The following is a 25,496-nucleotide window of genomic DNA, read 5'->3' as shown; positions in this document are numbered from 1 at the left end:
TCCTATCACCTCTATTGTAATGGAATCTGAATTCTGACATTTCTCTAAAGTGCAAATTCGACAACCTGTTTATACAACGTGAAGGCTCCTGGGTTTATGCAGGAAAAAGAAGTGTGACACTCCAACTTCTTAAAGGATCTGTGGCAGATTCTCCAAGACACTCAGTAAAACTACCATCTAATTTCTTTATTAACCATTAAAATGTACCTAGGACTAATATTTAAGCAAATGGTTGTCACATATAATACTGACTTTCTTTCGTTTATTTAGTCACCTTTACTTTCCAACATTTTCTGCATGCGCCTAAATTTTTTATTTTATTTATTTATTTATTTATTTATTTATTTATTTATTTTTAATGCAGCGTGGGTTCGCTTGAAACCCAGGGCCAGCAGCTTGACTGACATTATGTGTGTTCTGATGGGGGCTATCCCTCTTCTATGATTTATTTTATCTATTTATTCTGTGTCAAACTCAAGAAACTTGACAGGCCCTGACATTTTAATCAGGTGGAAAACAGCTGAGACACGCTGTAGACTGATTGAAAATACAGACCTGGCACGTGGTGGGTGTGTGTTTGGTGGGTTGCGTGTGTGTGTGTGTGTCTGAATGCATCTATTAGGATGTGTGATGGGTCACTGGGGCTTGAAGTGGGAGGGGGACTCTCCATATAAATCTGCTTGTAATACCAGCAGAGGAACAGCTCTCTAATGAGGGGGTTATGGCCGATAGCAGTGGGTTTGAATGCCTCTGGGGACAGAGTGGTTTCTCTAGAGACGTAACCCTTGTGCCTCTGCCTCTATGCTCTTTGTCTCCCTTCCGTTTTTAATCTCAATCTCTCTCTCTCTCTCTCTCTCTCTCTCTCTCTCTCTCTCTCTCTCTTTCTGCTGTTGCTGTTGCCATGGCAGCACTAGACTCACACTCTGCTAGAGGGTGTTGAAGGTTTGTGCATCCTAGGTGTAAATTTGACAAAAAAGGAACCTGAGCATGTGTGTGTGTGTGTGTGTGTTTGTGTCTTTTGGCACACATATCCCCTTCATCGCTTTAGGCTGAGTGTGTGTGATGTGCTGTATGGGCTGTATGGTTTTTTTGTACGCTCCGTGTGAGGAATTTAGTGTGTTCTCCCCATGTCTATATGGGTGTCCTCTGGATGCTTTGGTTTCCTCCCACAGTCCAAAAACACATGTTGGTAGGTGGACTGGCTACTCAAAGGGTCCGTGATGTGAGTGAATGTGTGAAACCGGAGCACCCGGAGGAAACCCACACGGACACAGGAAGAACACACCTTGATCTGAGTTCACTAGGAGAACATTAGGGAGGTGAGGTACTGATGTTGGATGATTAGCTTAAAAAATGTAGCCATTAATTCATTGTCTTTACCTGCGTCATCCTGATCAGGATGTGGGGTCTGGAGACCTACCTGGAGGCACTGGACAGAAGGCTAAAATATGCATATAACCCATACATTTAACCCATGCATTAGTGCCTCGTTCTACCTTACAATACGCCCCGCTTGCTTTTTCTGTGTGATTGTGTGGTGGATTAGTCTTAAGCTGGTGCTCATCTGGTGCCACGAGGCAGTGTTTTATTAGACTTAATGAGATTTTGACCGTGCCCCCACCCCACCCCCGCCTTCTCTCTCTAAGATCCGTCTCATTTTCCTTTCAAAGGAGCACAATGAGATTCAGGCTTTCAATATTTAATCAGGGAAGAGGGGGTCTGTCCCAAAGAAGGGGGCTTGCCAGAGGGGCCTCATTCTTCACTGCACATAACTGAATCATTTTTAAAGCACAAGGTCCTGAAGACAAAGCAGACACAACATTTGCTGAGGTTTTTTTTTTTTTTTGCAAACATAAAGAATAAATGGATGTGAAAACGTGCAGTGATTTTCAGTGAAAGTGTTGTAAATTAGATGTATTTTGTCATTTAACCCAGTCTCTTAAATGACATAATTTTAAAGGAGAATTACCCCAATTTTTAAAAATGTCCATAATTATATCACTGAAATGTAAACAAGGTCTTTCAGAGGTACTGATGTGACTTCCAAAATATCACAATTCTAAACAATGTTGGCTGAGATGACTGAGAGGAAAATTGGTCGCAAACTGTAACGTTGTAAAGTAAAATTATAGTTTGTTTTGTCAGCAGCATTATGAAGTATGTATTATACCTTCATTCATTCATTCATTATCTGTAACCCTTATCCAGTTCAAGGTTGCGGTGGGTCCAGAGCCTACCTGGAATCATTGGGCGCAAGGCAGGAATACACCCTGGAGGGCGCAACAGTCCTTCACAGGGCAACACACACTCACACATTCACTCACACACACCTACGGACACTTTTGAGTCGCCAATCCACCTACCAACGTGTGTTTTTGGACTGTGGGAGGAGACCGGAGCACCCGGAGGAAACCCATGCGGACACAGGGAGAACACACCACACTCTTCAAAGACAGTCACCCAGAGCGGGAACCGAACCCACAACCTCCAGGTCCCTGGAGCTGTGTGACTGCGACACTACCATTTATAATACTTATACTTCTTATACTTTTTGATTTACCATCTCTCTCTCTCTCTCTCTCTCTCTCTCTCTCTCTCTCAGATGCTGAATGATAAACATGTGATGGTGCGTGTTGGAGGTGGATGGGAAACATTTGCAACCTACCTCTTGAAACATGACCCATGCCGAACAGCTCAGCTCAGTAGGCCAGGCCTCAAAACCTGCAAGACAACCGCCAAGAGCCCCAATCCTAAAGAGCCTTCACGAGACAGCTACCTGGTAGTGGGCACTCACTATCGCCTCAGGAAGTGATTCTCACAGCCTTTCTTTGTGCAAAATGTGACCACCCGTGCCTTCCTCTGATATGTCTGATGTGTTGGAAAAAGAGTAAACAAAGGAAGCTAAAAGCAATTTAATTTTGTAATTAACTAAAAAAAATCAACAAAATATGATGCTTTTATATTTTTACAATTCTACTTTTTATTGTGATACTTTTTAATTTTTTACTTGTTTCATTACGGAAAACATAAGTTCGGGGTCTTAACGATAATATACACTTCCCAATGTGATTTAATATTCATCATTTTAATGTAGCTTTTGAAAGTAAATGTTTAAAGAAATGACATACTATTAACTGTCACATGTGGAGTGTGAGTACAACTTCCAAAATCCTCCACAAGGTGGTGCTCGGTGATAAGAAATACAGTGCATTCAGGGGCTGTAACTCAAATGGCCCCGTGTTCCCTGCCTGGTGTACAAAGTCTTAAATGAATGACCCCTGAACCCACGCACGGGCGTCTGGTGGTTCAAAAAAGTGTGTTTATTTACAAAATTGGGTCCTTTTGTGCAAAGTGGCTTAATGTTTATGATTCACAAAGTGTAATTTGCAGGGTGTACAGAGTCCACAGGTTCGCCCAGTGTGTTCTGACTACACTGCACATTTCTTTAGCCTTTCTGATATAAAGGCCCAATGGATAAATGGAGGTCCATTTATATTGTGTGGGTTCATGAACTAAAATCATTTACATCTCATTTTACATGGCCATTTTTCAAAGTGTTTTATTTCTTTAAAGGACTTGATTATATATTGTGCCTTTAAGACTGATATATGTAAATATGCTCTTTTCTGATTGGTTGCTTTGTACTGTGCCTTATTCCAAAAGAAGACTGGGCTAAAACACTCCATATAACATTTTTATGAATGTGTGCGGCCAAACTGTTCTGTAGTCTGCTTGTGTGAATATACACTACACAATTTATTATCTGTAACCCTTATCCAGTTCAGGGTCGCGGTGGGTCCGGAGCCAACCCAGAATCACTGGGCGCAAGGCAGGAACACACCCTGGAGGGGGCGCCAGTCCTTCGCATGGTCGACACACACACTCACACATTCACTTTACACCTATTGAAACTTGGAAGAGTTAATTTGTAGAACTGCTCACCTTCTTAATGTGTTTGAGACCATAACTTGGGTTGTACAGAGGCAGGGGCTGGTACACAGCCCTATTCCACCAATGACTAATGAGAAGATGTGTCCAAACTTTTGACTGGTACTGTTTATAGACTCCAACTGATTCCAAAGATATTGGGTCACTCCAGAGAGCACAGATCCACTGCCCAGTGGTTTATGGGGGCTTGGCACTGAGCTTGCTGCCCAAGCTTTGTGTATTCAACTGAACTTGGTGCTCATTATGACTGCACATTAATTTAGCCAAATTCACTCACTGTATATTGTATAAATACAGTAGGTTTGTGACATAAAAACGAGCCGGTATGAATCAGGGAGTCCATTCTGAATGTTTATACACACACACACACACACACACGCAAACTCTGGTCTTCACTGTGTGCCAAAATCTTTATCTTTTTTATATTTTTACTTCTTTTGCTGCTTAATGAACAGCAGTGGGACGACTTTGTAAAAGATTTTCTGTTTCTTTTGTGATTGATAAATCCATCCATCCATCCATTATCTGTACCGCTTATCCAATTTTAGGGTCGCGGGGGGTCCAGAGCCTACCTGGAATCATTGGGCGCAAGGCGGGAATACACCCTGGAGGGGACGCCAGTCCTTCACAGGGCAACACAGACACACACACATTCACTCCCACACTCACACCTACGGACACTTTCAAGTCGCCAATCCACCTGCAACGTGTGTTTTTGGACTGTGGGAGGAAACCGGAGCACCCGGAGGAAACCCACGCGGACACGGGGAGAACACACCAACTCCTCACAGACAGTCACCCAGAGCGGGAATCGAACCCCCAACCTCCAGGTCCCTGGAGCTGTGTGACTGCGACACTACCTGCTGCGCCACCGTGCCGCCATTGTGATTGATAAAATGTTTCAAAACTCTTTACAAAGAACTATAGTGACATTAAGGACGTCTTTCTATTGCTACAAATGAATATTCACACGACAATATAAATGTAATGAAATTTTATTTCTTTAAAATAAAACTCATTAAAAAAAATGGACACAAGTCTCTCAATACATCGATTTTTTTTCACCATTGTAAGGTCATGCGTGATAATGATTGCTGTGTTCTTGAGCTGCTGCATTGAAATTACCAATAAAAACTGTTTATACAAAATCAAATTGGTGCTACTTCCACTGCCTAAACAAAAGACGACTATTGTACAAATGTTTCAGTTCCACCCAGAGCTGCTTAGCATCTCTTTACTCACAACGTTGTGCGTTTTTCCGCTCTCGTTTCCTCCTGCTCAAGTGTCGTACGAGTTTGAACCCTTTGGTAACTTTAATTTTACCTTTGACACATTAGTGTCCTTGGTGTATGGGTGTTTACACCATTTTCACATACTTTTAGTAGCGTTATACTAATATGTCACGCTAAACTATCCCATTTAGCAAATTTCCCCTAAAACACATTGTCCCCTTCCACATCATTGTCATTAATACTTCTTGAAAGGACCATATTTTCTTTATTTACTTTGTCTCCTAGCTGTGTGTTCCTGTGATGATCTGTTGTTTAAAGACCTCAAATAACTAATGTCATTATCACCACGTAAATGTGGTTTTCCAGTGATAACTGAAAATAACTGGGTGTTTCTAGTGGCTAGTGGCCATTTAGAGCCCTCTACAGAGCTACAGGCATTTCTTTATTGACTTACTTATCTATCACACCATGTCACAATAAAAGAACATACAAACCTATCAAAGGCATCCACCAGACGGCATTCACTAGGTGTTTGCCAAGACAGGATGCAGAAAGCAATCCTTTGTTTTCACGTTTTCCAATGTCAGCATCTTGGAAAACAACAGAACAACATAGGTTTGAGAAAATGATTCCGTTATCTCAGGAAAAACAACTGTTATCTTGTGATAATGACATCAAATCATTGAAAAAGAAACACATTAGAAAGTCAATATCACTGGAAAACAGAACAGTTCACGCAACACTTTTTTTTAACGTTGAGCTTCGTACCCCGAATACCGCAGCTATGAACTTATTCTCATAAGTGAATCTCATTCAGAATAAATAGTAATAATGTGCTCTGATCCTGGATAAAGTTTTAAGTCTCTGTGACCATTGTACATTTGGTAAGCACTTTTGAGGCATCATTAGTTGATTTCAAACAACTGTGCTTTTTAATAAAGGAACTGCTACAGTTTTCAGACCTTAGTCAATGTGTCTCACATAAGCATTGACAGTAAAAGAGAAGTAAAAACTGAATTACTAAGTTTTGTGTCTGACTGAGTTGTGTTCAATAGAGAAGAGCTCCACTCGTTACTTAGGGTTTAAGAGCAACCAGGAATGGCTGTGGCTGCAGGAGGGTCTGGTTAATGTAAACATTACAGTACATTACATGCCAATATACAATATGTACCCTTACAATACCAACAGCACACATTTTTCTAGACACCATCCAATTACTAAGTGGCACTCTATGTGATTATTTGTGACAGTTCAAATTGGCAAAAAAGTTGGATACCCTGCTGTGCTTCAGTACCGGAGACTTCAAAGCTCTCTATGCAAATCAAAAGTATAAAAGTGTGTTTTCTCTTTTTCAGCCGTCACAACTAATAGGATTTCTGTCATGAGTCCACAACAGGAATTCATCTCTACAACAAATGATGCTCAAAAAAAAAGCTTTTTTTTTTTTTTTTTTTAAACAAACATTGCTGTAAAAGTAAGTCAGCTCAGTTATTCATATCAACCACCAACATGGACTGAGATCTGTCTAATTCTTCAAGACACTGGAGGCTAAGGTCGCCTGCTGTCACCATTAATAATAAGGAGAAAGAAAAAGAGGTTTCTTACTTAATCCAGCACCATTTCGTATAAACGGAGGTCTGAAATCTACAGACGAAAAAAAATGGATGTATACATACAGATTTCAAAAGGTCCTGGAAAGTTTGCTCCTGGAAGCTGTGGGGTGAATGTTTCTTTTATCTCTCCCGTTCCACGTTATCCCTGCTCTGTTGGGGGGGTGCACTGCTCTTCAGTAAAGTCCTCAAGCTTAAGTCTTGTCCTTTTCAGTGACATGTCCACATTCCTCAGCCTACTGATAAGCGCTGTTGTGTTTTTAGCTGACAACGCGGACAAGTTTAAAGCTCCAATTTGCTGTGGCAGGCGAGGTTTTGCACCGCCCAAATAAATGCCTTCAGGAAAAATAGCGCCACAAGGTCATGAAACCTGAATCACAAATTCTTTGCGGTGTCTCAACAAGTGCTGAATATGCCTTTAAGGGCCCAGACACACCAAGCTCACCTTTAGTAGTTAATTAATTAATTCATTTTCTTTAACTGCTTTAGCAAGATCAGGGTCATGATGGGTCCAGGGCCTACAGTCTACCTAGAAGGCTAGGCAGGGAAAAACCCAGGACAGGGCACCACTCACACACTCCTATGGACACTTTTGCACAGGCAATCTACAGGGGTTAGACAATGAAACTGAAACACCTGTCATTGTAGTGTGGGAGGTTTCATGGCTAAACTGGAGCAGACTGGTGGCCAATCTTCATTAATTACACATTGCACCAGTAAGACTATGTTCATCCAATGGTTCAAACATTGTGTTCTGAAGGCGGTGCTGTGTATCAGGACGACAGTGCACCAATACACACAGCAAGACTGGTGAAAGATTGGTTTGATGAACATGAAAGTGAAGTTGAACATCTCCCATGGCCTGCACAGTCACCAGATCTAAATATTATTGAGCCACTTTGGGGTGTTTTGGAGGAGCGAGTCAGGAAACGTTTTCCTCCACCAGCATCACGTAGTGACCTGGCCGCTATCCTGCACTATCCTGTCTTAAAATCCCTCTGACCACTGTGCAGGACTTGTATATGTCATTCCCAAGACGAATTGATGCTGTATTGGCAGCAAAAGAAGGCCCTACACCATACTAATAAATTATTGTGGTCTAAAACCAGGTGTTTCAGTTTCACTGTCCAACCCCTGTACCTACCAGCATGTGTTTTTGGGCTGTGGGATGAATCCAGAGCACCTGGAGGCAACATCAAACCCCATAAAGAGAGTTCACCTTTAGTCTTAATACATGGGCACTCGAATACATTGGAAAGACAACAGCAGACAGCCAACAAGCACATGTACTTAGGTCAAATACTGATTGATTTTCCCTTTCTTGTTTTCATGTCTACTAAGCATTCTCCTTAGAATACTCAGGTTAAAATGAGTAAAAGGAATCTACTCTATTAAGTTTAAGAGTCCTGCTATTACAATTGAAGGAAGACCGACATACCCAGACTTCTTTCCTGTTTGTCTTAAAATTTATTACACCTGGTTAGGCCTCACTGGCCCATACTGTAGCATTTTGCTAGTTCGTACGTGAGCCTACAGATTGTCACTGTTTTGATAACAATTAGCATTTATTTCAGCCCAAAATCATGCAGGAAAAGACGAACAGAATAGACTGATCCTAAATTACTAAGACTCTGAAGCTGTATACATTACTCCATACTTCAGTAGCTTTAACTTGCTACTGAAGTACTTTGTACTTTTGCTTAAGTTGTTTTTGGGAAGGTATTTTTGCTTTTACTTGAGCGTGGATTATGGCTACTCTACCAAAAAAATACAATATTCAATGGCTCCTTGTGTCAGGGCCTTAAATATCTGGCAAATACACTGGAACCTGTACAAACCACTGACTCCAAAGAATACATGGCTTCTGGCTAAATGTTTGCCCCAGTTTTGTTCTTCGTTCCTCAGTGTCAACTCTCCAAGACTATGCAGAGAAATTGTGTGTGGATGTGATCATTGTGAAAAGAGAGCACCATTTTGAGATAAAAGAGAAAGAACAGCCACCTCGTGTCCAGTTCTTGAGTGTGTTAGAAAGACGAGAGAAAAAACATTGTGAACAGCTCAGTGAAACCCCAAAGCATAACAAAAGGGATGGCAGATGATGTTTTGTCTGAGTGGTGTGTGTGTGTGTGTGTGTGTGGTTTTGTTTTCCTCTGTATTTTCTATGGGCTGGCAAGGTGTTGGTCTTCATGAATGAAGTGGAGGCTTGGCCTTAAGTTTTCATTCCATTGGTCAACAGGCCACTGGTTGTCCAGTCAGCCATAGCATTAGCTGCACCATCCAAATGGATGTGATTATTATTCTGAGTGTGTGGCCATCTCCAACCAAGAGCCTGAAAAACACACCTCCTGTCCTGACACTGACGAATGGTGTGAATGCAAACAGAATGGTGATCTCAACAGTCCAGCTGTGGCGTCCTGACGTTTCTATAGACACTGTGCAGATGTTGGAGGAAAGGTCTCTTCCGACCCTCACCCTTGTTCACACTGTCCCGTTCTCATGGCGGGGCTTGTGGGCGGTGGTTCGGGTGGAGGTGCCGCTGAGAGATGGTGCAAGTGTGCACAGGAAGCCGGCCAGCAGCGTGAGACCCAGTCCGCCCCACGCACAGAACATGGACCAGCCGTAACCGTGACTGATATCTTCAGGAAGACCGTACAGGTAGCGGGGGTATCGAGACAGCTCAAAATTAATCCCAGCCACACATGTACAAAGAGAGATTATACAGCAGGTTCCTGTAGGAGGAAGAACACAGTGAATACAGTCAAGGAAAATAATCACCATGGCTGTTATAACAAAATAGAAATGATGTGTGTGCAAATAAACATTGCTTTATTTTCAGGAACACATTAATTAATGATTAATGAAGCTCTTGTTTTTGTGGTAAAAACACTTCTGCTTCACATTTTACTGCATAGTAAAGATTTATAAAGGCCTGGGGGCAACTGTGGCTTACAGTTTGGAGGAATGGGCTTGGGACTTGATATCTTGGATTAGCAGGGAAAATGGTGGCTGGCACAGTTAAGGATTGACCTCCTTCCTCCACATCCATGGCTGAAGTGCCCTTGAGCAAGGCACCTAACCACCCACTATCTCCCCAGGTGCGGGTTCTGCCCATGGCTTTAGATATATTTACTGTTTTTTATGCACTAGTATGTTTCTGTGGATGTGTGTGTGTGTGTTCACCATCATGGATGAGTTAAATGTGGAGTCAAAAGTGCTGTATGTTGATGACAAAATCGTTTTTCATGTTTTATGTTGAAATCATTTTTCACAGTATATTTAATTTACAGAGCAATAAATAAGATCTTATATAAAAAAGCAACACCCATGACATTTTGGAGTGTGTTTATATTAAGGCTATTTATTTCCATTTATGGGCGGCACGGTGGTGCAGCAGGTAGTGTTCCAGTCACACAGCTCCAGGGGCCTGGAGGTTGTGGGTTCGATTCCCGCTCAGGGTGACTGTCTGTGAGGAGTTGGTGTGTTCTCCCCGTGTCCGCGTGGGTTTCCGCCGGGTGCTCTGGTTTCCTCCCACAGTCCAAAAACACACGTTCGTAGGTGGATTGGCGACTCAAAAGTGTCCGTAGCTGTGAATGTGTGTGTGTCTGTGTTGCCCTGTGAAGGACTGGCGCCCCCTCCAGGGTGTATTCCTGCCTTGCGCCCAATGATTCCAGGTAGGCTCTGGATCCACCGCGACCCTGAACTGGTTAAGCGCTTACAGATAATGAATGAATTAATGAATGAATTTCCATTTATTGTAGTCTAACTGCTACAACAGTTGTCCAAATATTGTATGGGTAAATATTGATGTCCAGATGGCCAAGGTGTCCAGTCATAGTACAGTGGCAGTTAAAGATGGACTGTAATCACTGAAATCCAGTGGCATTATAACCATGTGCTACTTTGACAGAAACATTAACTCAACATTAAACATTACTTCCATTCTGGATGCATTTTTATCTCTCTCCATTTCTCTCTCACTCTTACACACAGAAATACTCATACTTACCTCCCATAAGGAAGAGTAGTCCAGCTACATACTGCATGAGGTCATGTTGCTGGCAGCAGCCCAGCACCCCGATGATCCATCCGAAGAGGATGATGGAGACGGCCATGCCAACAAAGCCTGCAGTCATCCTCCTCAGATCTACACACATCAGCAGCAGCAGCTTTAATCACAGCTCAACCTCCGCCAGAGAGGCATCGCATGTATAGTGACTCATGCAGCTTCACAGCTTGGAATGATTTTGCTTTGTGATATTATATATGTGCATGAATGTAGGTTTATCTACTGCCCATGTGCAATGCACTGAATGTAGTCAATTCAATGCGTATATCATCTCCACATGACACGCATTCATAGAAACATTCAAGCATTCATCATATAAGGAAATGGTGTATGCATTTACTGATGAAGTGCTGACTACAGAAGCTATGTTTGCTGTTTATATGTGAACCGCCAAATCAGCCAAAACAAGTACATATTGTTAGAAATACTTCTGTCATGTTTAGCATGATCTACTTGAGCAGTGAAGACTTACGCAGGGCATGCCATTCGTCCTGCCGGATGGTCTTGGTGATGTTGACTGGCAGGTTTCTGGGAAGGATAGATGAAGTGTAGTGGTACTTCACTGGAATACATCTCTGAATAACACCTAAAGTGATTAAACGCAGATGAACACTCCGCATTAGGCATTTTACAAGCTACTTCACTGAGTTTGTCACTGCATAAGTGCACATAATGTTAGAGATTCATTATAGCAATGGGGGAAAAAAAGGATCCCAACAGCCAATAATAACACAACACCATAACATTTCAGGACTCTACAAGCCAATCACAATACAACTAGCAGGTCGCAGTCACACAGCTCCAGGGACCTGGAGGTTGTGGGTTCGATTCCTGCTCCGGGTGTGGTGTGGTGTGTTCTCCCTGTGTCTGCGTGGGTTTCCTCCGGGTGCTCCGGTTTCCTCCCACAGTCCAAAAACACACGTTGGTAGGTGGACTCAAAAGTGTCCGTAGGTGTGTGTGAGTGAATGTGTGTGTGTGTGTGTGTTGCCCTGTGAAGGACTGGCGCCCCCTCCAGGGTGTATTCCTGCCTTGCGCCCAATGATTCCAGGTAGGCTCTGGACCCACCGAGACCCTGAACTGGATAAGGGTTACAGATAATGAATGAATGAAGTTAGATAACTGACTTCTGAAAGTAATCACAGCACATACCATACACACTTAAAATTGAAGGTTCTACAAAAGGTGAAAAAAAAAAAAAAAAAAAAAAAAAAAAAAAAAAAGGGTTATTTGCTTCATGAAGGTGTTCTTTAGATTGATGGAGAATATGCTATAGATGGTTTTATATTTAGAATCTTTTAGAAAGTGGTTCTTTTATTGTAACAAGCTTGATATCTTAATGATAGAGGAACCATGTTTGTAGTCATATAGAACCCTTATCTGAAAGATTCTATATAGAACCATCTATAGCACATTCTCCATCAATCTAAAGAACCCTTTAATCATGCAAAAGTGTTCGGGGTGCTATATAGAACCATTTTCTTTACATAAGAACCCCCGTAGAACCATCATTTTATTGTAACTAGCAGTGCATACTTTTGAATTCATACAGCAGAAGTCAGACTGTAGAACTCAATAAGGCTGTCAGAATACAGGACTTCAGGCATATTTCAAGATTCAACAAGCCAATCAGATTGCTGGATTCAACAACCAAGAATACCACATGACATAACTAGGCAATTGCACTGAATCCTGAAATGCCAGCTAGTCAGATTACACATTTCAGCTACCCATCAAAGTTTCCCAAGTACATATAGGTTACTGCCTCTTTGTAGAGGGTAAGATAAAGTACAAAAGGTTATGGCATTTTGAAGAAACACAGTGCTGTAAATTACTCTCAGTTTAACTTTTTAACATGATGGAAATTCTGATAAAGTTCTAGAGTTTGACTAGACTCAGGCCTAAAACAACTGTTTTGTTTTCCTTTGTCCTTTGGTTTCACCTCTTCTTCCAGGCACATGAGGGAACACAGTTCTTGGAGAGCAGAGCACACAAAGTTAAACCAAACACACTTGGAGCTTCGGCACGCTTCTGTGGATTCTATGAGTCATCCCGAATATCCTGAATGACAACCGGGAGATTGTTTCATACGTGTGGGTGCATGTGAGTGTAGAAGGGTGAGAGAGAGAGACAGCGAGACAGAGAGAGAGAGACAGCTGTGATACGGAGGATTAGAACAAATTGTCATTTTTCCTGATCAGCCTCTAATTAAGCTTAAGCAAGCAGGTGAGAAAATTATACCAATTAGCCACCATCAAATATTTCAGAGAGCATATCTCAGCCTTGAGTCTCCTCTCTGCATGATAAGAAAAAAATCAATCAGTGCACATCCCATACACACTGTCAATTTAATTATTCAACCTCTGGAACATTTCCTTCATTAATGGCCACACAGATCATAGTCTATGCCGTGGTAAAGGCAGCAATTTTGAGAACGATAACACACTGCTGGTATGTCTACACATAAACCGAGATGGTTGTTTATTAGCTACTCCCACTCTGAGTTCAAGATCCACTTTTCACCCTCCATGTAATTTACAGTCAGAACTGTCATTCAGTGCAAGCCTTTTCTGCTGATATTTCTCCAGCGATTAGATCTGACACTATGCGCTAGCAAAAGGAAAATGAAAGTCAAAGTACAGGGACACCTATGGGACCCAAAACAACCATGCAACACCTGGTCCACCACCAAATCTCAGACCATCAGATAAACAGCACTTAAAGTTTTCATCTTTGAGAGAGAGGAGAACTCCAGCTCCACTCTTACTTCAGATCTGAAAACCTCTACAGGAGTTTGCATCCATCATTCCACTGGGAGAAGAACACTTAACTATGAATCTAAAAGGATGTGGAGCCGCCAGTGAGTTTCACCTGATAAAAGAAAATAAGAAGAATATCTTCCAGTCAAACAATGAAGATGCTGGTCTTTCTTGTAATAATGGATTGGTCAAACCGAGAGCCCAGACCTCACCATCACTGAACATGGAATCATCATGAAACTAGCAAACAGCAGATGAGTAAAAGTGAGAATTTCAAAAGAAAAACAGAACAAAGAAACCCTGACACTGCCTGATATAACTTTTAAACATCCACTGAACTTAAGCGACTTCTGTGTTACTGCCAACAGAACCCAGCAAAGAAGAGAACTCTGCATTATGCATTACCACTTAGAGGAAGGTGAACAATGCTAAGGATTCAGAGAGAGAGAGAGAAATATATTCACACTCTACTATCTGTCTCCACACACACATAAAAAGCTATAACTGGGATTGAAGTTCTTAGGCAAGTTTCTATATCCAAGGGCTGATATGAGGTCAGTGTATTTGTCCATTTTAATCCATTTTGGCCAGAGAATCAAACCAGAGATCAGCACTCCAACCCCAAACAGACCCCAGGTTTGTTCTCAGTCTCGCAAGAAGCAGAAGTTGTCCTCTCTATCAGTGGAGCTTATGGCCACAGCCTGCTGGGGAAGATAATGACATCCTTTATTCCATGCTGAATTTGTTTTGTTTAGCTGTAGCTGCTTGTTTTATTGTGTGTGGAAGTGCAGCATCAGCAGACGGACTAAGGGCAAACGCAGCACATATGCAGATCAAGTTTGAGCAAACGGAGGCATATGTCCTCCATATTCTTCTGTGATAGGTGCAGGACAGGGTCAAGGTCTGTTTGACAAAGTATGGCACATCAGAAAAACATGTCCTTGCATTAGGTTACAAACCCCACTACATCAATGACTACTACTATAGAGTGTTTAAACATCTCTGATCAAATGTAATGGTGTGTTATCTCAGGAAAGCATTTTTAGGTCATGAGATAAATAAGAATCTTTTCTCTAAATCTTACCTTAGTTTAATTTTTACCCAGTTCCAACCATTAGCTTTTGACTCCCCCAGTCACACACAATGTCAGCAACCTGGGAGGGTGTAGGCAAACACATTACCCCTCCAAAATATTAGAAGACAGCCAACCCTTGGAACTGCTGCTAATGCCACATCACTGCACAGATCAACACGCTTGGATGAGCACACTACTTTTTTCTAGATGTACTATGCCAGCTAACAAATGCCCATGCTGAAGATGGGTGGCTAGCCTACATGCTATTATTATACGGAGAGCACAAGAAAAACAAGTTGTGTCTTATATACAACAAAACAAAGCTTAACTTGTGACCTCTTTTAGACTTCAAAAAGACTTACGAGAACAATTAAAGCCATATCACAATTCTCTGTTTAGCTTATGGTTTCTTAGATCCATCTCTTTACAATGAAGATGTAAAATAACAGTTACCCCTGTTTAAAACAGCCTGTTTAATTCCATTAGACAGTGTGTGGTCAAAAAAGGATCATTCATTTATTCATTCATTATCTGTAACCGCTTATCCAGTTCAGAGTCACGGTGGGTCCAGAGCCTACCTGGAATCATTGGGCGCAAGGCGGGAATACACCCTGGAGGGGGCGCCAGTCCTTCACAGGGCAACACAGACACACACACATTCACACCTATGGACACTTTTGAGTCGCCAATCCACCTACCAACATGTGTTTTTGGACTGTGGGAGGAAACCGGAGCACCCGGAGGAAACCCACACGGACACAGGGAGAACACACCAACTCCTCAGAGACAGTCACTCGGAGCGGGAATTGAACCCACAACCTCCAGGTCGGATCATGTACGTTGAATTATGGTTTTTGATACATACCATAACACATATATTAATAATGGACTTAGAGAATAATAAACTACAAGGAAAACAAGACAAAGAAAAGACAACTCTTTTAAAGTTTGTAACTTAGTGATATTTCATTCCATGTGTTTTGGAGCATCTTTATTGGTGAATTCATTAAGATATATTCACAAAAAAAAAAAAAAAAAACCAGCTGGGATTTACAAATGGTATAAACACAAACAAACAAGGAAAAAAAAAGCCCTATAAAGCGGTTAATTCAGATGTTATAACATGTAAGATAATGTATAGAGGACAACTAACTAAAATATATGCATTTATGAAAAACCTATATAGTAAACAAACAAAACACATAAAAAAAGAAACAGCACCAAACTGCTTGCACAGTGATTGAGCTGTGATCCACAGTCATGTGACAATAAACCCAGTATCGACCCCTGTCACTGGACAAGGGCAGTGATAAATGGCACATGTGGTCAATAATCCTCCCTCTGAGCAGTTGAATATTTTCAGCATGGACTGTTGCTTTGGCTTTTGAGAAAATAACAGATTATGAGTAATTTCTAGAGCATCTAAGACATTGTACGCCTACAAAGACTTCATGCCACCTGACCATATGCTCTGGGTAATACTGATAAACAAATAACAAAAATGTAAAAACAAGCCCACTCTTAAAAATAAAGCTTTCCAAACAGTCTTTGGCCTGAACGTACTTTAGAAGTGAAAAAGTTTCATTAGGAAAGAACATTTAACAGTGTAATATATTATTTTTAAACACCAAAAGAAAACCATTGATGCTTTTTAGGCTCTGAATGAAGCGGACGATGCTATACGGAGAGTGGGGTTAATACAGTATCTCTGATACATCCAGTTCACAGTGGATTGATTAAAATGTCTGGTGGTAAAAATACCATATTTCTCCCTTAACTCTGGATGAATGTGATTTTAATGACGCAGACCTACCACACTTCTCTCATCTCTCTACAAACTTTGCTCTCAACACAAACCCAAGAACACGTTTGTTTCAACATAAAGCTTATTGAGCATGGGTATAAGTCCTCTCCTACATGTTTTAAAGCTTTAATCAGATAACAATAGATACCATTTAATCCCTTCAAAATAAGCTACTAGGATCAGCAAACTCAAGCAGAAAGCTATAGATTAAGTTAAAGAGACAGACATGTGTAGAGCTGTAAATCAGACAGAAGTGTAATCCCTGCTCTGGCTCTTCTTTAGATTGACTTAATGGTGTGTCTCGTCACCGCTTCATCTTTTATGGCATCTATACGGCCACTTAGAGGCACCAGGGAAACCAAAGAACAAATAATTGATGAAGATACTGTCAAGTGTGCAACATGCAGCCTGCAAGCCAGCATGGGACACAGCTGTTGGAAAGATCTAGTCCAAAGTAAGGTGGACTAAAGAATGTGGGGGAAAATGTAAGGATGTAAGGCCTGTAAGATGTATGGATGTAAGGTCTGTAAGAACGTCTGCTGTTTTAAGTGCAGTTAAAAAAAAACTATTTAAAATTCCAACAGCTGTTAATTTTCCAGTTATAATGTTTGTGTGTTTCACGTATCAAAACATTCAAAATGAATTCTTTGCAAATATTTATTTAAGGGCCCATATTTGGGCATTTACCTTCTCATGTGTAGTCTGTCAATAATATTTAAAGAATAAAAACACGCATAGTCATGCAGTGCATATACAACTTGAACAAATGGGCTCCCAGTAAACATTTAGCCGTTGATTCAACGTTGAAATAACGTAATGACAGCCATCTAATCAACGTTCTCTTAAGGTTGAAAATGAAAGTTGAAAAGACGTCCAAACACAGACATTGAAAAGACGACTATTAGACGTATTTTGGACGTCCACTGACGTTTTTAATTGGTCCCGAAATAAATTACTTGTATAAAAATCGCATTTTGGACGTCCACTGACGTTATCGATTGGTCACCACGTAACTGACTTTTTTGGACGTCCATTGACGTTTAAAATATGTCCTTGACGGACAGACTACTTTTAGACCTATTTTGAACGTCCAGTGACGTTCCTTGTTTACTGGGTTGTTTTTTATGTCAACAATTGTTTACAGACTGTAGTTATAAAGAGCTGAAGCGCCCAGCCTGTAGTGTTCTTTCAACGAGACAGCCAATGGGCTCTTAGACTATTTACATAAAAAGGATTTCTGAAGGTTTGATCAAAAATGTTTACATTTTGATAAACCCATTAAAACAAGTGGAGCACAAGTGAGAAGATGCAAGACAAATGTAGGATATACAAAGTTGAATGACTGATTTGATGCCATGGATAAAATTGATGTCAGTTTTATCCCAAATAATAATAATAATAATAATAATTAATTAATTAAAAAATAACGGAACAGGTAATGGTCTGCATTAGTGTCCATATATTGCTAAATGGCTTGGAGTGCTAACACTGCTTTGAAATATTGTTTACATACTTCAATTTGTTTTACACCTGTTCACACCTGAAGCCAAAAGGGTGAGCATGTACTTTTGTTTATATATATATCATAACAATGGATTAAAAGGGGCTGATATTGCAGCTTCTGTAAATGGACTGTATGCAGTGAAATATTCCTGATTGTAACATCTTTTCTCAATGTCTAGAGGTCAGTGCACTGTGATTTTTCTGTGTGGCCTCCCTGTGTCCCGGTGAGCTTATAAATAATTCACACTTTGTTCCTCTTCCTCTTTTCCCTCTTGAGATGTGTGAGCCATTAGCCTATTATAATTCATTATTTCATGATTCCTCACAGACGCAAATGCACTTGACATGACTGAAGCAGTGAAATTTTGAGAGCAACTGACCATGATCTGCTCTAAACTGTATTGAACCAGTGACTTTGGCATAGTTTGTGCATCTGTACTTTACAATGTGCCAATGGCCTTATTATTAGTTGTTTCAGTCAAATTATTTAAGTGTGACCTTAATACATTTGTTCTCACAATTCATTTACTTTAATCAATTCATCTTGTTCTAGGTCGTGGTGGGTCCGGCGCCCATCCCTAAAATCATTTGGTGGGAACACACACTCTATGGGGTGCCAGCTCATCACAAGGCATCACGCACTCAAGCTGTCGTTCACACATTCACAGCTATGGACATTTTGCACAGCCAATTTACCTACCAACATGTGTTTTTTGGACTTTTGGAAGGAACCAGAGCACCAGTAGGAAACCCATGCATATGTGGGCATAACAGATTGAACTCCTCACAGACAGTGGGTTGAGGTGAGGATTGAACCCTCAACCCCAGGATCCTGGAGCTGTGTGAAAGCAATACAACCTGTTGCACCACCATGCTGCTTGACCTTAATACTGAGTAATGCTAATATGCTAACCAAGATGTAAGGAAAACTAGAGCTAGGCTACACATTACCAAGATGCTTCTTCAACTAGGACCTGAAAAATAGACGAAATGTGCACATCATAAAACCGCCCGTGTCTGGCTAAAACATTATTCCTCATTTATTTAAAGGTGAAATAGAAAAAATATCAGTGTCGTGCCTATCCGTGTTATTGTAGTTCACGTTCCTAGCCACCAGAGGTTTATGCATCCTGAATTAAGAAAATGAAATAGTGCATTATTCAAGGTGACCACTGGTAGCAAAGCAGCAAACCACAACAGACACAACCAGTGTGTCACAGAATGTAAACTACCATGTGCACATTTAAACACAACACATTTCCTTTAAAAGCATTCCGGAAGTTTAAAAAATAACCTAGATAACAGCAATAAAGTAATAAAGGGAATAGTGCACATGTTGTCCATCCACACTTAATTGGGTGGCCTTGAATTTGTTTACTTGAGCTTTGATATCAGTTTGGAAATTCAATCTATCAATAATTGGGAAGCGTAATAGCTAGTCAATTAAGCATCTTCAGGCTTGGGCATTAACAGCTTATAAGAACAATAAAAGAACATTAAATCATTAATTACAATTATTCATGGGGCAATTTAATACCAACAAAAACTGTATAAAAATCATGAAATTTTACTTGGCGATTAATCACATTTATTTATTTGACAAATAGCTTATCATCAGTTAAATACTATTACCAGGAAATACATAGGGATATCGCAAACACAACACAAAGAACTGACCCTTGTATACAGTTATTCGACTCCAAATCACAATGATGTTCGTATTTCACACCATAATGTTCACATGATAATTTATATGACAAATTTAAAATAATCAAAAAGTGCATGAACAAGTCAGAAATAAAGCAAAACACAAACACCTCGCAATTGGAAAAAAAAACTCGATTTGTGACAGCCATGAGATTTTAACTGAAAATTAATCACAATTAATCATCTGGTAAATATTTGAGGACCAAGAAACTCCAAGGACTAAGAAGTGAAAGCCATGTCGGTTACTTGTGAAATCAAACCAGATGCCTCACGTATATCCAGATCAAAGCAATGATCCTCAGCCTGTCACAACTCGATTTACCTGACGATTAATCGCAATCATTTAGATGCCAGTGAATCGACACCTGGTATTTCACGACCTAGACAAATCTAGGACACGACCACAAACGGCTCACCTTTGTATATAAGATCGTCCGTCTCCAGGTCGAAGCCCTGGCGGTGGCACTTCCTCCACAGTCCGGAGACGGTTGAGTTGAACTGGCGGCTGCAGTGAGACTCCATGGCCGACGCCACTGGCGTCAGATGCCGCTTGTGTCGACGCGGAGCTTGGGCGCCTGGCCCTGCCTCCGGAGAAGGCATCCGCAGAGGCAGGTTGTGGTTGGAGATATAGATGTAGCCCGGGTCGTTGCGCTTGCTCGCGTAATTCTTGCAGCGTTCCCGGTGTCTCCGAGCATCCGTTTCATACCAGTAATCGGTGCAAATGGCCATTGCCAGCAAACAGAGCGCACAGAACGCCAACAAGAGCCCCGCGCTGGTGAGCATCTTCACGGCGGCCATCTTCTCATAGGCTGGGGGGTCTAACCCCGGATGGGGTGCTCTTTTCAGGATCCGTTCTGGATTCCAGAGACAAACAGTAGAGGAGGAGGAGAAGAAGGAATAGTGAGTGAGAGAGAGAGAGAGATGATGAGGTGAGGGTGGAGGGAGAGGAGAGTGAGGTGTGTGTGTGTGTGTGTGTGTGTGAGAGAGAGAGAGAGAGAGAGAGAGGGAGAGAGAGAGAGATAGATTGTCTTGTTTGGCTCCAATAAGCAGAGGAGGGACTAATCGAACGTCTCCAGAAAAAGACGGTATTGGCAGTGGCATCGAATTAACACCAATTAGCTTGCTGTCCTACGACCTTCAGTGAGACAATGAATGGGCTCGTGACCTCCAGTTTTGATACTGTATAGAGCTCATTATAAAATGTAAATATATTTAAATTAAAACTGAATGACGTATGGCAGGAGTACTGCTGACAAATGAAGGGAGGAGCCAGCCTTACAAGGGTATAGACTACATAGGCTGCAAACATGTAAACAGACAACTGGGTAAACAATGAACACCTACACTGTAGAGTAGCTAAATTACAAGCATGTCTACAAAGACAATGCGTGTTAAAACAGCATTTATAACATGCAGGAAAGTTTGTTTTAAAGCGTTTAACGATAAACTTCCAGTTTAACCATTCCACAAACTCTAACACAATTCAGTATATTGACAGACCATAATCCTATTCGTAAATTAGTTGCTGATGCATTTTCTAGTAAAGTGGTCAGCCTTAACCCATGATAGAACTTTCTAGAATGTTACTTTTAAACTCAAGCCATGGTGTCAACTAGCTATATCCAAATGAAAAAAATAAACAAACAAATATATAAATAAATCATAAAAAATCATCCAGTTTCCTGCCTGACTACAGCTAGAGGAGTCCAAAAGAGAGGAGCACACTGTCATTTATTGTTTCTGTTTCAGGTATCAGTGTAACTATCCCTACCATTCTTGTGCAGCTAGCTTGCAGCAGTTTTTGGGCAGAACTGTGTGAAGGACTCTGCATGTGTGCAAATGAGCACCCGTCCAGACTGCAGAGCATGTGGGCAGGTCCTGAGGTGGCAGGCACTCAAGCAGGTAGACCACACAAATTGAATTAAATCATGCAGTTTGCAGCAAATTTACATAACCTTTGGTGTTTCTTTTTATTTTCAGAACATTTGATTCATTTATTGTTTTCAGGATGTAAAGAGTATTAAAAATAATTCAACAATGATCTACTCATTTTAATTTGCCCTTGTCTCAACTTTTATAAGTGTTACATGCATGCAACAGACATATGTTACAGAATTCATTTACATTGAATGGCTACTTTAATCACCATTCTGTGATCTTATAGGTGCAATCTTTAGTGTTACAATTATACTTGTTAGCCCCTTGACCATTACAGTGACACTGATGTGGTGGTGTGTGTAAGTGTGTGTTCCATTGTTATAAGTAAATCAGACACAGTCATGCTGTAGAATCCACTTCCTGTTAGACACATCTATCTTGTTGGTCCACCTTGTAGATGTAAAGTCAAAGACAATAGCTCCCCTGTTGCTACACACTTTATGATAGTTATCTTCCAGTCCATCATCAGTGGACATAGGACGCTATGCACAGGTTGCTATTGGCTTTATACTTTTAGAATTAGTGGACTATTCTCAGTCTAGAAGTGACACTGAGGGGTTTAAAAACTCCAGCAGCCCTGCTGTGTCTGATCCAGATGTAACACTGCAACACACTCTAACACATCACCATCACTACAGGGTTAAGACGGTGTTGACCATGATCCACAGCCTAAATAATGACAGGAAGGTTAACACACTGGATGAAGGTGGTACTGTGAGTTTGTCCACTTGTGTGAGTGACTTCGTGAATGTGTAAAATGAGTGAAAGAGTGCAGGGAATAGCTGTGTATATCTTAAAGCACTATACCTAAAGCCTAAATGACATTATATCTTTTCAGTCAGGTCGGGATTTAAGGATTCTGGCCTAAGGAACAGTTGTACTTAAAAGAGTTGAGTCAAAATAAGGCTTGTGGTGGTTATCATTGTTTTAAACATACCATTTGTTGGAGACTGAAAATGGCATTACCAGCATAAGGAGGAAAATGCAACATGTTCAGCAGCGCAAGGGAGTCACAGAATCCAACACCCACAGAAAATGCTGCTGAGGGCCCACTTACCTATGGCATGTTTTGTCCTTTGAAATGTCCCCAAAAGCAATAAATAAACAAACATCTATCAAACTCATGTAGTGATAGAGAGAGCGTGTATTGTCGTCGTAGGATGAAAAATTTATTTCAGCTGAAATATCATATTTAGCAGGCCCTGACAGGGAACAGGGACTTGGATAGCAAGCAGTATTTGTCAAATGTTTGGAAATATGCCCAACAAGTAACATCCCACAGCTTTTCCTTTGCTCTGTTCTTCTGTTTTAGTTTAAACCTCTCTGGCTTTCTGTTTAATTTTCTAATAATCCACTGCTTCTTATGTTTTCTTCCCTGCAGTCACTTTGCGTCACAGAAGGCCCAGCTCTGCTGTCTAACTCCACAAACTACACTATACGTACAGGCTTATTTTGTGGTAATTGCAGAGGACATGTGAAACTATGAAGAAACCTACAAAAATCTGCTCCATAGAGTGATCTAAAAGTGACAGCAAATCAAAAATTAATGTGGAGCTCCACACTTTATTCAATGTTTATGCATAAGTAAATCATTATGAAATAAACACAGACAATGAATACAAAAACCACACTGGCAAAGACAGAAAACTGATTAAAACCGGAGCTTCTGCTCATTGCTCCTCACTCCTCAGTTGAGGTTCATTATCATTTAAAGGAAGAGTTGATGAAACTGGTTGTTACACTCAGGGCTGTTAAGATCGGGTGAATGGTGCTGTGTTGTATGATCACTGTGGTATTTTGACCAAAGGGTGTCACACATTTAATTAAGACCCAAGAATGTGTGCCAAATAATTTGTGCCAAAATACCTTTGGCAAAACAGTGTATCTCAAATATGTCCCATTTAAAGTCGTATTTGTTCACAGTGGTAGTGATAGGAACCAGTTCTTCAAAACATGTATTGCCAACTCACTGAAAGCTATTACATTATTTACAATCTAATATATAATTTAATGTAATATTTATAATATGAATTAATGCCATTGGTTCTGGGTGGTCTTGGTCAACTGATTAATAAAAAAATATGGCTTGGTTATGTAATGCTGGATGCAGCTGCTCGACATGGAAACCCATTCCATGAAGCTCTCTACGCATTGTTCTTGAGCTAATCTGAAGGCCACATGAAGGTTGCAGATCTTTAGCAATGGACTCTGCAGAACGTTACCAACCTCTGGCCTCAACATCCGCTAACCCCACTCGGTCATCTTATGTGGCCTACCACTTTGTGGCTGAGTTGCTGTCGTTTCCAATCACTTCCACTTTGCTATCATACCACCAACAGTCGACTGTGGAATATTTATCCCAACATGGTACCACACTGGAATTCACTGAGCTCCTGCGATCAACCTATTCAGTGTTTGTAGAAGCAGTCTGCATGCCTAGGCGCTTGTTTTTTTTGGCCATGGGAGTGATTGGTACACCTATGATTTGGATGGGTGAGTGAATACTTTTGGCAATACAGTTTATCACAAAACAAATTTGCAAATATATTTATGACAAGCTTTGTACTTTCACATTCACTATCAGTAAAACATTTACATCCTACAAAAGAGGAAATATGAAATAACCTGTTTCACAGCTATGCAATCATACTTAAAAAAATCCCTCACAACTACTAACTGAATCAAAATTAGCTTTCATTTTTGATAATCCATGCTAGCTTTTCCTGGGTGACACACTACCTGCTTACCCAAGCACAACTTCAAGACATGCCACATGGAAGGCTCTTTAACTTTAAAGTTCTGTGCATTTAATAACTACATTCCAAATACCCACTACTGTCAGAGTATTGTTAGAGTAATATAAGTTAATATAGCTTTTTTTCCCCATGTCTGCATGGCCTTGTATACGTCTATAGGTCAGATTCCACTCTTTAACACACATACACTTGGACATAATATTATCTCACTCGTTAGGTACATTTGCTTCCTGGATCTGTAAAAAAATATAGCAGTAAACTTTAGACACTGAAAATGACTGTGTACTACTGCGTACTGATTGATGGGGTAAATTGTACAAATTTGATTTTTGAAGAACAATTGGTTTAAGTGAGGGTGGCCCGGACAGAGGCACCGTGGGATCTCCAATGCAGGAAATAATGATCTGGGAAAAGATTGATCACTTAAGCACCAGGGAGAGCAGTTAGCTGTGCTGCTGTGTGTGAATGACTGTGATTATTCATGCTTTCGAAGAGCAAAGATCATTGCTGAAAGTTACAATTTTTTCCCCAAACACATCAAGCCACTCCACTGCAGAGGATAAAAAGAAGGCAACCCACGGGGGAGTCGTTATGGCAACGGTCCCTTGCCAAACAGTGTGTGCCGAAATTGGACAAGTGTGAACACATGATCGATACCACCCCCTCGCTTCCCATATGACAATTCAGATCGAGACTCTGCAGGAAGAAGAGAGATTGCCATAAAGGGCCTGAGAACTGCACTACACCAATACAGCAAACACACACAATATAATCTACACTATCAGAATTTTTTTTTTCTGCATGGATACACTGTTCACTAAAGTTACTGTGTAACCCATACTCTCAAATATCCATCAGGGGCTTAAATCTGTGTAACCTATTGAGGCATATAAAGTCAATGCAACAGACAAGTGCAGTGGCATAAAGTACAATACTGTTGTAGCCATAAGGATACCCCCAATAATGATGTGAAAGGTTTCATTAATAAGAGTTTGTCTGATTGTACTGCATTGTATTAAGTGCTGATTGGAGTACATCCCCTCTACATAAATACACACCATGCGTCAGTGAAACATGAAACTTATTAAAATGCTAATTCCT

The 25,496-nt window shown here is 40.8% G+C and overlaps 2 protein-coding genes across 3 annotated transcripts in view; one reads left to right on the top strand and one right to left on the bottom strand.

Annotated features, from left to right (window-relative positions):
- LOC136677015 (growth arrest-specific protein 2-like) overlaps positions 1-4,410 on the top strand; it is a 34,501-nt gene extending 30,091 nt beyond the window's left edge. For both annotated transcript variants that reach the window (XM_066654360.1, XM_066654359.1), the window contains exon 8: positions 2,603-4,410. In XM_066654360.1, the coding sequence (XP_066510457.1) occupies positions 2,603-2,812 (210 nt within the window). In that variant the 3' untranslated portion in view covers positions 2,813-4,410. The remainder of the gene's footprint in view (positions 1-2,602) is intronic.
- Positions 4,411-5,002: 592 nt separating this feature from the next.
- On the bottom strand, positions 5,003-20,630 carry LOC136676191 (transmembrane protein 178B-like). The gene is made up of 4 exons (XM_066653031.1): positions 20,118-20,630; positions 11,329-11,442; positions 10,797-10,934; positions 5,003-9,519 (listed from the first exon to the last, which is right to left on the bottom strand). Exons 1-4 carry the CDS (start codon positions 20,497-20,499, stop codon positions 9,269-9,271), a joined length of 885 nt encoding a protein of 294 aa, XP_066509128.1. The 5' UTR covers positions 20,500-20,630; the 3' UTR covers positions 5,003-9,268.
- Between the last annotated feature and the right edge of the window lie 4,866 nt (positions 20,631-25,496).

Source organism: Hoplias malabaricus, chromosome X2, assembly GCF_029633855.1.
Source record: "Hoplias malabaricus isolate fHopMal1 chromosome X2, fHopMal1.hap1, whole genome shotgun sequence".
In the NCBI taxonomy this organism is placed as follows: Eukaryota; Metazoa; Chordata; class Actinopteri; order Characiformes; family Erythrinidae; genus Hoplias; species Hoplias malabaricus.
This window is presented reverse-complemented; position numbering and strand designations above follow the sequence as displayed.